The sequence below is a fragment of the Coptis chinensis genome, chromosome 7, assembly GCF_015680905.1.
Source record: "Coptis chinensis isolate HL-2020 chromosome 7, ASM1568090v1, whole genome shotgun sequence".
NCBI classification, from domain to species: Eukaryota; Viridiplantae; Streptophyta; class Magnoliopsida; order Ranunculales; family Ranunculaceae; genus Coptis; species Coptis chinensis.
In genome coordinates, this window is record NC_141462.1 from 7,740,903 (window position 1) to 7,757,161 (window position 16,259).

At 41.2% G+C, this 16,259-nt stretch overlaps 1 protein-coding gene across 2 annotated transcripts; it reads right to left on the reverse strand.

Moving 5' to 3' along the window:
- Nucleotides 1-693: 693 nt before the first annotated feature.
- Nucleotides 694-3,366, reverse strand: LOC147485703 (hypothetical protein At1g04090-like). Of its 2 annotated transcripts, none has more exons than XM_086572480.1 (3): nt 3,261-3,366; nt 2,508-2,620; nt 694-2,396 (listed from the first exon to the last, which is right to left on the reverse strand). In XM_086572480.1, the coding sequence occupies exons 2-3, from the start codon at nt 2,599-2,601 to the stop codon at nt 820-822; spliced, it is 1,671 nt and encodes a 556-aa protein (XP_086428606.1). In that variant the 5' UTR covers nt 2,602-2,620; nt 3,261-3,366; the 3' UTR covers nt 694-819. The 2 variants fall into 2 exon arrangements, with proteins under 2 accessions (XP_086428606.1, XP_086428605.1); XM_086572479.1 differs by having other exon boundaries at nt 3,177-3,288.
- Between the last annotated feature and the right edge of the window lie 12,893 nt (nt 3,367-16,259).

Genomic DNA, 16,259 nt, shown 5'->3' on the forward strand with positions numbered 1-16,259 from the left:
TTTGTAAATATGATCTCGTAACTATTATAAATATTGTCACAAATAATCAAAAAATTCAAACTTGTCAAATGTAGTTAACAATTTACAAAAGTTTCTTAATTGTAGACCGTTTATTTTCACTATTTTTTATATTATATTTAGCAAGTTTGATTTTTTTTTTTTTTTTTTTTTTTTTTATATTTGTGACAATATTTAGAATAGTTATGAGATTATATCTACAAAAAAATTAGCCTAATCCAAAATTTATAAATGTCTTAACGATTTTGAGTTTGTTTGCGTTTCAAGATAAAATACGTTTCTAAAACCTCTCCGTTTCTAATTACAGTAGTTGAGAGTTTGAGACGTAATCTGCCTTGTGACCCATGCATCACAAGTTCTCAACTCTAAGATAGGGACTTTATTTTTTTATAATAACTAGTGTGACAAAACTGACAATGACCTTCAAAAGTTCAAATTACTGAAAAATGGTAAATGCTTTTTAAAAAAATTATACTGATTTCGATGGAAAAATCAATGGATAGAATATATATATTGGGGACAGAGTAATGTTCGCTTACCTAATTAATACCTACCAACACCTTATTTTCCTCTATGATCAACTAATCCACGAATTAACTAGAAACAAATTAATTATTGACTTGTATTTGATTCAACTTTACCTCCTAGTTTACGGCATTAACAATTCAGCCAATGTCCAGAGAATCAAATTTATATTTATATATACATAGTAATAAGACACATCAAATCTTCCAGCTAGCGATTACAAACAATCGTGAACTTTATGCTACAGAATCAAAGAATACTGAATTGAACCAATTTTCAAACGTCATCTCCATTCCAGTTGTTCTTCACTTTGGGGCCTGTAGGCCCTTCTTCCCCTAGAACTTCATCCGGGATGGCACCAATAATAGTCGTGAAAACCGACTTGAGCTCCCCAGGAAGTAGATTCTCGACCAAACTTAGCTCATTCCCAATGGCATAACTGATTTCCGGACCCCATTTCCGATAATAGTTCAGCCATGGAGGCTCAATGACCTCACTTAAGTACTCTGCTGAGATTACTTCATACCTCATGCTTGTATCGATAACAATGTTACTCTTGGCAGTGTCATTTCTTATTCCGATGTCCAGATTCGAGTTTCCTTGTAGAACTAATCCTGGTTTTGAATAAAATGCATGACCATGTAATGAAGCATAAGCTACAATGTTATTAGCACTGTGGTACTCAACCTCTGAGGCATTCACCCAAGTTCCTCCGCTGTGCTCCGAAAAGTATACTCTCCAGAGCTCCCCAGTGAAATTACTAATCCTCAAGGTCACGTGTTCCCAGTCACCAACATGTTCACCTATCTTCCCCAAAGGGATATTTATAAGTCGTAACTTCGCTCTTCCCGGACCATTGAAAGGATAAAAAATCCATGTCGATACGTCAGTAAATGTTGCACCTAGCATTGGCTTTATATGTAAATAAGCTGTTGAGCTTTGTAAGTCACCTTTCATGACTTCATCTCTGGCTCCTTCATCAACAGGGAGGTCCAACCAATACTCCCCGTCATTTGAACCGCCTTGAGGGAGGTTCGAGCCATTAGGATCAATTGAAACAGGATTTGATTCATCCCCTTTTTTGTACAATAGAGCTCCATTATTGAAGAACCAGTTTACAGAGGAAGCCATGTAAGTCTCATCTGGATGTAAGTAAATGGATGGAGAATAAGCTTGTACTAATGCTTTAATTTGGGTAAGATTAGGCATACAAGAGAAATTTGAGTCTGCACTCTTTAAACAAGACAGAGATAAAGCTGTATCTACCCCGGCCAGTTGAACAGTAAATGTACCTATGGAAACACCAAGAGCTCGGGCGCCCCTAATGGTTGGTCTTAATCCATAGACACTGACTTCACTTGTATTGCTCTCCGGCCTCTCCCTATCCGTTCCCCATATCCATGTATCTTGCTCACACAAGTCAGTAAGGTCTGAATGAACACAGCGGACCTTTTCAAGTGGAGGCTTAGTTGGGGAATTCGTAAGGATAAGGCCTCCTGCAGTATAACCATCAGGAGGGATTGGCAACCAAATGTAGCCATTGCCTTCTTTCTTCATTTTCATCGATTCACTGCTCCACACAAGTCTGTAATCTACTGGCATCTTCAGTGTTCCCTGTGAGGGGTCATTTTGGACGTCTTTCCCAACGAGAACCCACCCGAAGAGAGACTTGTTGTTGGGTTGAGCATAGCAACCAAGCATGAAAAATCCATCGGGTATTGGCCATGGTTCGAAAAATGTAGCACCAAGGTTGTCTGGTCCTCCCTCTAAGGTTGCCCAAACTTTTTTGAAGGTTGAAATCTGGCGGACCTCTAGGCCTCCTATATTTATTCCTCCACTTGCAAAGCCTCCACCTATACTTCAAAACCAATCAATGAAATCATATAAATAAGAAGAAAACCAGATTTTTAGGGAAAAAATGCATTAGAGTACTTAGTTTATTTAAGGGTGCTTATAAAGTGAACCTTGTGGCCAGGGAGGTACTTGAGAAGGTAATTTGAAAACTGTCTCAATAGGAAGAAGGCTGTTGGAAGGAGCTGTTGGAAGACAATTACCCATGGTGAAGATATAAGAGATCCTGAGATAGTACACTTTCAGACTTAGAAGTAGACTAGATCGATTTTGATATCCACAAAATTCTGAAAAGAATCAATTCAAGAAATATTGTGAAGGATATTCCTTCTGTTAAGGTTGAAGAATCAATCAAAAACAAAGAAAGAAGACTCCAAGTCGTGTATTATACATATATATCTAGCTAGATGTGAATGTGTCGCGCGTACAAGCAAGTAATTACTTCTGTAGGAGGTACATATATATACGAATACAAAGAATATTCAAACATCATTTAAAGGTTAATTAATGAACACGATTTTTTCATGTGCGTAGATAATGAAATTGAGGTAAGATAATAAGCGGGGAAGAAGAGTTTGTTGCGTGGTGCAAGAAAACCAGTGATTTTGCGTAGTCAGCTTTTCAACTAACTTTTACTACTACCACCATTTCTCCATATTAAGCTGGTCTATCACCCGATTGACTTTTTGCTTTTCGATGTTCGACTACTAGTAGAAAACAAATCATTGTTAGTTGGGAAAATTTAGAACTACCAAAATCATATAAGAGGCCAGGATGGTAACCTTCATTTCTCTATTGAGAAAGTCCGTATCCGTATATAGATTAAAGAGTTACAATAGACTAAAGTTGCAGCTAAGAGAATAAACCTATTCAATCATATTTCTTTGACTTCTCTCTTGGATAACTATTTTTTCTCTCCTTCAGAACTGACCATTTTGTATTTCAATGAAGTCTTTCGGGGATACAGCACCTTACTTATTAAGATGATGCAGAAATTTTAGTATTTAAGGTGATGCAACTCGACCAAAACTTTGTTGCCCATTGCTAGAAAATAAAGTACAACCATTTGATTGATGCCGTAACATATATAAACCAGTATCGATCTGTACCAAGACAATTAACAGGTCCTAGCCCCACAAAGCGCAGCCACAGCTGGCAGAAAAAAAAGTTCCAGCAGGGAAAGCAGAAAGCTCTGCCTCTATATGTTTATCTTTTCCTCAGCTAGTTTCGCTGCAATGGCAGGACAAAAGTAATTTCTTATTATCTGGAAACTAAGCAGTCATTTCGGACTTTAAGAACCAACTCGTGGAGACATGCATTGGCAGCGCCCAGGATTTTGACATCTAGATAGGTAGTTTAACCAACTGCGCTGCTCATTGCAATGATTGGTGGTTATCCATCCAGCTAGGAGGACCGGCCTGCATGGGTTATTAAAAAAAACGCTAAACAAGAGGTACATGGTTTTCTCTTAAACGAGACGGACATTTCATATAATGTCTTGAGCATAAACAGTGTCTTGCACAGTTTATATAGTTTTGTCCGTTAAATAAGTTAATAAGCGTAAATTAAAAAATTGTTTAAAACACTATATAAATTGTTCAAGACACTATATGTCCACGAACATGTCCGTTTAAGAGAAAATTTAATACATAATGTGAGTGGTATACATTTTAAATTGCTTCTTGGACGTTATATATTTTTTTCAAAGTGAAATTGCCTACGCGGACAAGTTGTTTAATTTGCAACACAACATGTGATTTAAGCCAAAAAAAAAAAACACGTGTGATTTTCAATGTATAAAGGACTTCAGATAGGTTCTTTAACCCCAATTTAATTTAGTTTATCGATAAAAAAAAACCCAATTTAATTTGATAAACTAAATAAGAAAGAGGAAAATTATAAGTCGTAAACAAATTCTCCAGATAAACCACCACTGGACAAGATTCGTTGTGGTTGCTCAGACCTTGTCGGATCATCTGATCGAACAAGACACATGGATATATATGGGGATCAGATAATGCGAGCAACACAAGTGGAATCAATGTTATATGATTTGAGACCATTCATAAGGGGCACTCAAACTTTCTAAGTTCAAGTAGCTAGGTACATTTGTTGTTCAAGTTAATAGATGGGGTAGCTACACATTTGTCTCTACCTTGTGTAATGGATACATGCAAGTTCTAGCTTGTATTGTATGCCTAATCCAATTCAAACAGAAGCACTGGTCCAAGTACAACCTTATTCTGCAAGGATTTATTTTCATACTGATGAGCCATACGGGCATTAGGGCATGCCCTCCTTCCTCAGTTAACTGGTACTTCAGTAAGCAAGGAGTCTGTTGGGCTGTGGAACCGTCGAGCGAATGAAGCTCCGGTATCTCACCAGCAAGTTTTAGAGTTCTGAAACTTTTCGGAATTTTGATGATTTGTCGATATTTTGGCCCCAAGCCCATATTTCTCACCTTTTTTCTATGTGTACCTATATAAATGAAATAGATTAGGGTTTTGAGATAACTTTTTGAGAGATTCATTTCTTGGGTATTGTGGGAGCTCTATTGAGCTAGGGTTTGAGTGAGGCCTCTTGTTCTTGATTCTTGATATCTCTTGTAAACTCTCCAATCTTTACTATAAAGGAAACTCGGCTCTTGTGTGGATGTAGGTAACATTTACCGAACCATCTAAATCTTTGTGTCTCTTTGCATATTTACTTCCTTATTTATTATTTGCTTGTTATGGGTGATGATAAATTAGTGGCTTTGCTTGTTTGAGTTTGTTGTGATAACTACCAAAGTCTTGGGTGGGTGATTTCCTTGGTGTGAGCTCAAGTTGAAATCATTTGGGATAGAAAGTAGCTAGATTGAGGTGTGACTTTCTAGTGAAATCTCCCAACAAGTGGTATCAGAGCTATAGTTGAATTATTGGAACAAGGTGTATGAGGAAAGTTTCCATCTTTAGCAGAGAAGGCTAGGTGTTTGAAGAAATTCCTCTGAGAGAGTCTCCACCGTTGTGTTGGTTCAAGTGGAAGTCATGACAACCTAAAAAGAAAAGCTACAAGATAGAAGTTTGTGGAACAAATTTTGGCTATTGGAAGATGCAAATCGAGGGGCGTACTCTATCAAAAGGATTTGATGGAAACATTGATTAGTGAGAAGCCGATGAGATTCCATGAGAAGGCAAATGGGATTTGCAAGATAGAAAGGCATTTGCCACAATCCGATTGAGTCTCTCGAGAAGTCGGTAGCCTTGATATTAAAACCGAGAAGACAAAGAAAGTCTCTTATGGAGGCACTTACTACAATGTATGAACAACCACCGACTTGAACAAAGTCTATTTGATCACCAAGCTATTTAGTATGAGAATGTCGGAGGAGACCTCCTTCAAGGATCACCTAAATGAATTCAATCAAACTAAGGACCAATTGGAGTCGGTTGAGATTACATTTTGTGATGAGGTGCTAGCTTTGGCGATACTTGGACAATTGCCTCCAAGTTGGAAGGCGACTATGGCGGCTATTAGTGGCTCTGCGGGAATCACCAAGTTGAAGTTTGAGCACGTTGTTAGTATGGTACTAATTGAGGAAATCTGGAGACAGGATTGTCCTTCATCTTCGGGGTCAACTTCAGGGTCGGCATTGAGCATTGAAAGTAGGGGAAGAAATTCAAGCGAGTCGTAGTAAGAAAAAAAGTGGGGGAGATCGAAATCTCAAGCCCCGATTACAAGCGTTGATGTCGCCGAGACCCAACACACATCAGGGGCGTGGAATGAATCTCGAGGCCGACACCTATCCCGATTCTACCGAAATTTGTGAGAGTTTCCTTTGTTTGATCGGCGTTAAGTAAACCCAAAAACACTGTCATAACTTTGTCATAAACTGTCATAACCACGGACACTTCATAATACCCTTCCAACAACCATATATATACAACCCAACCTTCTAAACAACATCACATCCCATCCACCAACTATGTAAGTGTAAGCGCTACTTAAATACATCAAATTTTACATCAAAATGGCTGAGCTCTATATATATACAACAAAAGAAGGAACTATCTCTATACATCCAAAGAAAAGAGCTATGCTCATTATCTCTGACAAAGAATAACCTAGATTATCTCTATACCAAAAAAATGTAAACTTGACTCTCGTCTCTCGTCAAGCATAAAGGGAATCCTCCCAAATCCCCATAACCCTCATCGCTAGGGTTAGGAAAAGCCTCCTCAGAATCGCTCGTGCGAAATATTAAGTAGGATGAGCAAACAACTATGCCGATGAAACATACATAACCGATACTAGACTACTTATACAAAACATTTAAAACATGCGGGGTTTCTATAATAGTATTCAAATATCATTGACTATACAATAAATCACTAGCTAGCATAAATCATATCGGCATGCTTCTTTAATATTCAAAATAGAGTTTTCCACGGATCATCATACAACTATTGTGGCGTGCATCCTATTAGAATGGTGAGGGATGCGGTATTTTCGCCCCGATCCGCGAGGCAATCTCGGTTCAAGACTTCCCGATTGTGAACCATGCACCGATTGTTTTCGATTTTACGGCGAGGGAGCTGAAATGCCGTTGTTGTGTTTCAGACACACAAAATCCCCAAAGCTTTTAGGGCTCGGTGGGCCCGTGACCACGACCCATCACGGAACGTCACCTAACTTACGGTGGTCAACCGTTCGGACGATCGCAGACTGTTTCGGGATCGACACACATCCGGGAGTGGACTAAACTCTCACTCCTCGGCGTAAAAACCTCATCGAGGTAGCATGTAACCCCACACAAGCTAATCACCATACAAATGTGGCATTACAAACATGGTTATCTAGAAAAGTAGAAAAGGAATTCCCGGACTACATCCGTTGATGCATCCCTTTAAAGGTGGCCCACCACCTCGAAAGGTGTACACCACAGTTGAAATCTAGAAGCGAACTACCGCCGTCTCCGGAAATGCGACAGCGGTTCCTTTCTTTATAGAATTCACGGTTCCTTTTCTAAATCCCGTGATAAACATAGTAATATCTATATATATATATACTCGTATTATTCGATTGTTTTCAAATACTCTAGTTACATATCTAGTTTTTCTTTTTAAAGCTGTTGATTATATAGGTGTGAGTTCTGGATTTCCGAAATCGAGTAGAACAACCTATGACTCCCAAAACGGGCGGTCATAGTAAAATAAACCGATGATTCCCAAACGGCGAATCATCGTAAATAAATAACTTCAACCATTAGGAAAAATCAAGAACCTTCGACCTAATTCCAAACAACCGGAAATCCTTTCCAAGCATTACAAAATCCATCTCGTCTCCTTATCGAGACAAGAGGCGCGAACCTTTCCCCAAAACCAGTTTTTCACTTTTAACAAAGAAAACAATCCCTCGCTACCCGATTTTAGAGAAAACCATTTCGCGAAAGCTATCTATATACTTAATTCATATCGAGGAAAACTACAATGCAAAACATGAATATCATATATACATGCATGGTTGATCATGAAACTATTTATTAACATTTTAAACAACTCAAATCATGCATGAAAATAAGCGGACTATATATTGGTATGTAGGTTCCTACCTTAGCAAGCTCCGTTCTCCTCCGACCCACTTAATCGAATCAATCCGGCTTAACCTAATCCACTCGAATTCATTCCTATAATAGCATATACAAATCGTCGATTATTAGAATTGATCGAACAACGAGGAATTCTTATCTAGTGTAAGTCGAGAAGAATTTCGGCGTTAAAAATGGGTTTAGGATAACTTTCCATCTAACTCTGGATTAGCAGAGAGCTACTGAGGCCATTTCTCTCGCATCACTCGGACGGTCTCTCTGAACTATTTAGGCCATTGCGGGCCCTCATATCGACGCCAATCCTATTCCATCCTACTTTCGTTCCCAAATTTCAACTACAACCAATCCCCGCCCGATTCATATTAACTCTAACAATAATATCGGGTGTTCTTTATCCCTCACTCATTACTCATTCAAGTCTTAAACAGTTATAAATCAACATGAATTGCTCGAAATTGGATTGAATAATCAAATTCTTACCAAGTCAGCCACAAAATCACTCCTAGCTTGCTGCTCCACCAAAATCGCAGCTCTCCTTCTCCAAACCGAGCTACTGCCGAAACACCACACCACCGTTCAATATTTTCAGTAACACATCAATTCCATTGCAATGAGTTTAAACTATCGATTGAAGCAAATTAAACTCACCCGGCAGCGGCGGCAGCGGCGATACGACGCAATCCAATAATTTTCGGCTGATTTCGTTAAGCCATTCCTCTCCAAATAGCTACTGTCGAATTATACAACCCCCATTCAATATCTCTCATCAAATACAACCTCAAGCTATTGAATTCGAATCTAAACATTAGTTTGAAACGAATTTAACTTACCTTTCGCGAAAATACGACGCCAATTCTAATATTTTTTCGAATCCCCACGCTTGATTAAGGGTTGTTAGTGATTGGGTGTTTAAATTTTTGGGTGGAATCGATTGGAGACGCATTCACTCACCCGGCAGCGGCGATTTGGCTTCGAGATGCTCAATTTTCAAGAGATTTCGAATTCTCTCATTTGGGTTTAAGGTTTCTAAGGTTTGAGTGTGAAGAATTGTTGGTTTGGAGTGATGGAATTTGATGAATTCGAATTTCTCTCTCCTAGGTTTTGAAAGTGCGAATTGGGGAAGAAGAGGAAGTCGCGATTTTCTGTTTTTAGCGATTTTGGTTTTGCCCGATTTTTGATTTTTTCAATTTCGCGATTTAGGCCGATATTTTTGGGCCCAAGCCCGATCGATTCAATTGGACTTAAGGTCCTAATCGCCTAACCACCACTTTCGTTTGACGCCGCTGTCGTAATTATTTTTTCGGCTCATCCGCTAAATTTAATCTTCTATATTCTATCTCTCCTCCAGGGCTATAACAATAACCACTCATGCGTGTAAAAGCCGTTAACTTCGTGCCCGGCCGGCGCTGAAAAGCCGCTTAACCGACATTTTTGCCAAATTTCCGCCTATAATTAAACACCTAAGCGTGACTTATGAGTCGAGTTAAGTTTTAGTAAGTTACATTATGGGTGAAAAATAAACCCGACGACCAATTCTGAGAAGGGCCCTAGAGTTGATATGAAATTTCTGAAATACCCTTAATAATAATTCAGGACTTTACATCCTACCCTCCTTAAAAGAAAATTTAGATCCTCGAAATTAAATCATACCTTATTGCTCGAACAATTCTGGATATTGTTGCCTCATATCGGCTTCTTTCTCCCATGTTGCTTCCTCTACATTGTGATTTCTCCATAAGACCTTTACCAATGGAATGACCTTGGACCTCAGTCTCTTCTCTCTGCATCTAGGATCTGAACTGGCCCTTGGGATAGGTAATGTCTTCTTCCAACTCTAACGATTCCAAATCAACAATATGTAGTGGATCCGGCTCATACTTGCGTAGCATCGAGATATGGAACACGTTATGAACACGTGATAACCTTTCTGGTAGCTCGAGCTTATAAGCTAGCTCGAGATCTTGAATAATCGGGGAATGGTCCACATATCTAGGTGCAAGTTTCCCTTTCATCGAACCTCTGAATGCCTTCTTCGGAGATACTTTCAAGAATACCCTGTCACCTTCATAAAATTCCAAGGGGCGTCACGCCTATCCACATAGCTTTTCGGCGGGCTGGGCTGTGAGCAACCGATTCCGTATCACTCTAATCTTTCGGTGGTGTCACTAACCATCTCGGCCCCAACATAATACTATCTCGGTTTCAGTCCAATGAGAGGTGTTACGCAAGATGCGCCATACAACGCTTCAAGCGGTGCCATACCAATACTAGATTGTAAGCGTTGTTGTAGGCAAACTCAGCCAATGCCAAATGAGTCTTCCAACTACCCCCAAAATCAAGCACGCAAGCCCGAAGCATATCTTCGATGATTTGGATGACTCTTTCCGATTGCCCATCGGTCTGCGGATGAAATGCTGTACTGAATTTCAGTTTGGTCCCCAATTCCCTTTGAAGACTTCTCCAAAATGAACCGGTAAATTGAGTACCTCTATCTGAAATTATAGATAATGGTGCCCCATGCAACCTCAGTACATCTGACATGTAGATTCTACTTAGCTTTTCAGCAGAGTAAGTAGTCTTAACAGGTATGAAATGGGCAGACTTGGTCAGTCTATCAACAATGACCCATATAGAATCCATTCCCTCACTGGTCCTCGGTAACCCGGATACAAAATCCATGGTTATATTCTCCCACTTCCATTCCGGAATCTCCAGAGGTTTAAGAAGACCGGTGGTCTATGGTGTTCGCTTTCACTGTTGGCATGTGGCACACTTCTTCACATATTCAATAATGTGCTTCATTCCGGCCACCAAAACCGGCGACGCGAGATCTCGTACATTTTTGGTACCGCCCGGGATGAATGGTATACGCCGATCTATGGGCTTCACTCAAGATATTATTCATAAAGAGTGATCAAAGGCACCCAAATTCTTCCTCTCGAATCTGATGCTTCCATCTCCGGATTTTTTCCCAATCAACATCCTCGGCATTATCCACATATCCTCGGTACCTAGGTCCATCCCTCGATGTAGTCCGAAAGCATCCACAATCTCTGAACCAAGGTGTTTTTGCCGTCACTGTCGTCATCCGTGCTAAATAACAGCACTTATGAGGATCTCCACCTCCATTTCCGTGATCTCGAAACCATAAGAAGCAGCCGGACTCCAAAGAATTGCCACTCCTTCATCATCATCGAAGCCGCGGACATGTTCTCGCTTCCTACTCAATGCATCGGCAACTACATTTGCTTTACCGGATGGTATTGCAATGTGAATGTATAGTCCTCCATGTACTCAACCCATCTCCTGCGCCTCATATTCAAATCTTTTCGAGAACAAGTACTTGAGACTCTTTGTGATCCGAGAATATCTCAAACTTCTCACCATACACATAATGCCTCCATATCTTTAGAGCATGAATGATCATTGCTAACTCCAAGTCATGAGTAGGATAATTCTTCTCATGGGCATTCAATTGTCTAGGACGCATACGCTATCACTTGGCCTTCTTGCATTAAGACACATCCTAACCCGGTGTTAGAGGCATCGATTATAAATCACATAGCTCTTTCCGGATCGGAATAGTCAAAACTGGCCATTTGTTACCAATGGCGTCTTTAGCACTTGGAAAGCTTTCTCACATGCTTACGTCCATTCAAACTTCACATCATACGTGTCAATCTAGTTAAGGGCGACGCTATGCTAGAGAATCCTTCTACAAAGCGGCGGTAATACCACGCCAATCCCAAGAAACTCGATTTCCGTCGGACGCCGGGTCGACCAATTATTCATTTGCCTCTATCTTTGAGCGGTCAACTTTGATTCCATTCTCCGATACAACATGCCCTAAGAACCTCATTTCATTCAACGAGGAACTCACACTTCTTTGAACTTGGCATAAAGTGATGATCAACTAATGTTTGGAAGACAATCCTCAAGTGTTCCTTGTGTTCAACCCTAGTCTTGGAATAAATCAAGATGTCATCTATGAATACGATAACAAATTGATCTAAGTATTTCCACATCACTTTCGGTGCATGAGATCCATAAATGCAGGTGGAGCATTTGTCAATCAAATGGTAACACCAAAACTCAAAATGCCCTAGCCGTAATGCGGAAAGTTTGTCTTTACGTATATCTTCTTCTCGAATTCTCATCGATGGTAGCCTGTTGGGAGATCTATCTTCGAGAAATACTTGGCACCCTTTAAGCGATCGAGCGGTCATTAATCCTAGGCAACGGATATTTGTTCTTGATAGTCACATTATTGACTTCAGATAATCCACACATAGCGAAATGACCCATCCTTCTTCTTCACAAATAACACCGGTGCTCCCCAAGGTGGTGGCTTTCCCCTTATAAACCCCAATCTTTTCAATTCATCTAATTGGGACTTGAGTTCTCATTTCGAGAGGAGCCATTCGATAAGGAATCATCGAAATAGGCGACGTTCGATTAGATCTATGACAAAATCTATCTCCGCGCGAGGGAGGCAATCCGACAATGCATGGGAACAACGCCCAAAACTCACTAACTTCTGAGGGAACAAGCTCGGAAGATTCGAACCCGACCCTTGGAGACTAAGACCAGCTAACAATCCATTATCTATCATACTTGAAGTCGGACTTGGTCTTCACCACTCGAGACCGTATTTCTAATCCCCTCAAACACAACCTCAGTCGTCCGGTACTCTAAAAGCGCCACTGTCTTGGCAAAACAATCTACATGGGCATGATACTTCCCTAACAAATCCATCCCTACGATGACATCGAAATCTTTTAGGTCCATCACCGTTAGATCGACTATCATCTCCTATCACCTATCTTTATCACACAATGGTGACAAACTTCAAAGAACATAGTTTTCTTTCCTAGAGGAGTAGATAGAATAAGCTTCCTCCGGTATTAACTACATCAAACCAAGAATCTCCACCATATTTTTAGCAATGAATGAATGAGTAGCACCCGTATCAAACAAAACATGCACCTTATGAGTAAACAAACATATCATACCTTCCACCACTTGATCGGTAGCGCGATATCTGCCCCATAGCATTATATACCGTGGCTTCCTCTTGGTGATCACGGGATCCACAACTTCTTCCTCTGGCACTAGATAATACACCTTGGCCACGTGGTCTCTGTTCCACCCTGAAGTGGACTTGGGACAAAACCGCTTGATATGCCCGACTTCACCATGAACCATAGCAAACCACACTCTCCCTCCACGGTGTACTCACGGGGTATTACAGATTGCAATCTAGCTCTCGACCGGAGGCCTCAAATTCTGCTTGGTGCTGCAGTGCGAGAAGGAGCGAGGGTACCCTCGGTGGCCCTCGTGATCCAGCTCATCGGTCACCAACTGGTAGACTCGTTTGGCCTAACCACATTCAAACCCACATTATGCGGTGGTGCCCTCCAACGTGGTGCTGCTGAATGGCCTATACATCTGTTGTGACCACTGAACCACTACCCCGGTAAACTGCCTCTTTCCGTATCCCCGCCCCCCCGAGATGCCGAATTGTCTTACCGCTTCCAACCTCTTTGCCTCTGTAGCAATAACGATCATCAACTCTTTCAATTCCTTGAGCTCTTCTCACAGCCTCGGATAAGTATCGATCCGAAGGACCGACATCTTGCTCTGCTGATATCACGGTTTCAAACCGTCAATGAATTTCGAGCCTTAGCTTTTTTCGTGGAAATCATCTCCTTCCCGTGTATCGTGAAAGAACGCGGTGAATCTCTCTTCATAATTGGCCCCACGGTCATGTTTCCTTGTTCTAACTTGAGGGAATTCCATTCGGCTTCTTATCTCGCCCGCCTCGGTGACATACCTCTCAAAGGAAGAGTTCCTCAAACTTAGCCTGACTTCGTAGGAAGCGTCTCCACATCCTTAACAACGATCCACCGGTGTTTGGCTTCACCTCTAAGCATGAAGGCAGCCAAAGTGACCCGTTCGCATCGGTACACATCATGGAGTCCAAAGATACTAGACATGTCTAACAACCGGTCTTGGCTACTTTAACCTCGGAAGACCCCACAAATTCGGTGGGCGTAACGATGAAATTTGCCAGAAAACCCGACGATTGACTTTTGCGGTGGTGGCGAACTCCTCAACCCTCAGCGTGGTGGGGGGGATGCTACCTCGGTGCTACACCAGGTGGAATAACGATGGATGTCGAGGAAGAGTTTGGGGCTCGTTCGACTAGCCCTCAAACTTTTCGATCTCGACTCTCATTTCATTACAGGTGGCGAGCCATTTGATTCATCATAGAGAGGAGCCTATCCATTCGGTCCTCCCGACCACGATCCGTAGCATCATCACCACTAGTACTTTCCGGATCCATGGTGACTATTCTACACATACACAACGAGCCAACTCAGTGTATGATACATTAGAGAGAATTTCTCAAAATTATGCAAGAGCATAGGCCGCGCCCTATTGAATTCACATGCATAGAATGAGCGTGGGTAGAATTTCAAGAGATGAGCGCAGGTCGCGCTCTGCACCTCGAAATGAAAATTCACTCCGACCTAATGGTGTCCGATTCGTCAAATTCCTCCGACACGTGTCCACACTCTCCGCTGTGACAAGACAACTACCCATGCGACGTCTCGACATTGCTAAACTAGTATTAACGCTTAACGTACTAACTAGGGGTAGTGTATCTAGGGTTTATCGGGTTCCGATGAAACTTTAGAAACGCGTCGCGACCGAGTCCCCCACTACAGCTCCCAGACGGATCTAATAGTGGACGGCTCGATACCGTTTTCATCATCACGAGGAGACCCAACACACATCAGGGGCGTGGAATGAATCTCGAGGCCGACACCTATCCCGATTCTACGAAATTTGGCAGAGTTTCCTTTGTTTGATCGGCGTTAAGTAAACCACAAAACCTGTCATAACTTTGTCATAAACTGTCATAACCACGGACACTTCATAATACCCTTCCAACAACCATATATATACAACCCAACCTTCTAAACAACATCACATCCCATCCACCAACTATGTAAGTGTAATCGCTACTTAAATACATCAAATTTTACATCAAAATGAGCGGAGCTCTATATATATACAACAAAAGAAGGAACTATCTCTATACATCCAAAGAAAAGAGCTATGCTCATTATCTACTGACAAAGAATAACCTAGATTATCTCTATACGATTTAAAATGTAAACTTGACTCGTCTCTCGTCAAGCATAAGGGAATCCTCCCAAATCCCCATAACCCTCATATTTAGGGTTAGGGAAAAGCCTCCTCCAGAATTTGGCTCGTCGAAATATTAAGTAGGATGAGCAAACAACTATGCCGAGAGAAACATACATAACCAATACTAGACTACTTATACAAAACATTTAAAACATGCGGGGTTTCTATAATAGTATTCAAATATCATTGACTATACAATAAATCACTAGCTAGCATAAATCATATCGGCATGCTTCTTTAATATTCAAAATAGAGTTTTCGGTCATCATACAACTATTGTGGCCATTTTGCATCCTATTAGAATGGTGTGAGGTACGACGGTACTTTCGGCCCGATCCGCGAGGGCAATCTCGGTTCAAGACTTCCGGTGTGAACCATGCAGATTGTTTTCCACGATTTTACCTGCGCAGGAGCTGAAATGCCGTTGTTGTGTTCAGTACACAAAATCCCCAAAGCTTTTAGGGCTTCGAGGTGGGCCCTGTGACCACGACCCCATCACGGTACGTCACCTAACTTACGGTGGTCAACCGTTCGACGACCGCAGACCGGGATCCCGACACACATCCGGGGAGTGGACTAAACTCTCACTCACCGCCTAAACCTCATCGAGGTAGCATGTAACCCCACACAAGCTAATCACCATACGGTGACCGCATTACAAACATGGTTATCTAGAAAAGTAGAAAAGGAATTCGGACTACATCCGATTGATGCATCCCTTTAAAGGTGGCCCACCACCTCGAAGGTGTACACCACGCGGTTGGAATCTAGAAGCTTAACTGCCGTCTCGAAATCGACAACAGTTCCTTCTTTATAGGAATTCACGGTTCCTTTTCTAAATCCCTCGTGATAAACATAGTAATATCTATATATATATATACTTTCATTATTACGATTGTTTTCAAATACTCTAGTTACATATCTAGTTTTTCTTTAAAAGCTGTTGATTATATAGGTGTGAGTTCTCGGATTTCCCGAAATCGAGTAGAACAACCTATGACTCCCAAACGGGCCAGTCATAGTAAATAACAACCGATGATTCCCAAACGGCGAATCATCG

What these genes read in the sequence shown, in the direction of transcription:
- LOC147485703 (XM_086572480.1), bottom strand. Translation starts at nt 2,601, where the DNA reads ATGGGTAATTGTCTTCCAACAGCTCCTTCCAACAGCCTTCTTCCTATT. An exon ending in AGTACCTCCCTGGCCACAAG is followed by an intron (nt 2,397 to 2,507) that starts GTTCACTTTATA and finishes TTTGAAGTATAG; the next exon opens with GTGGAGGCTTTGCAAGTGGA.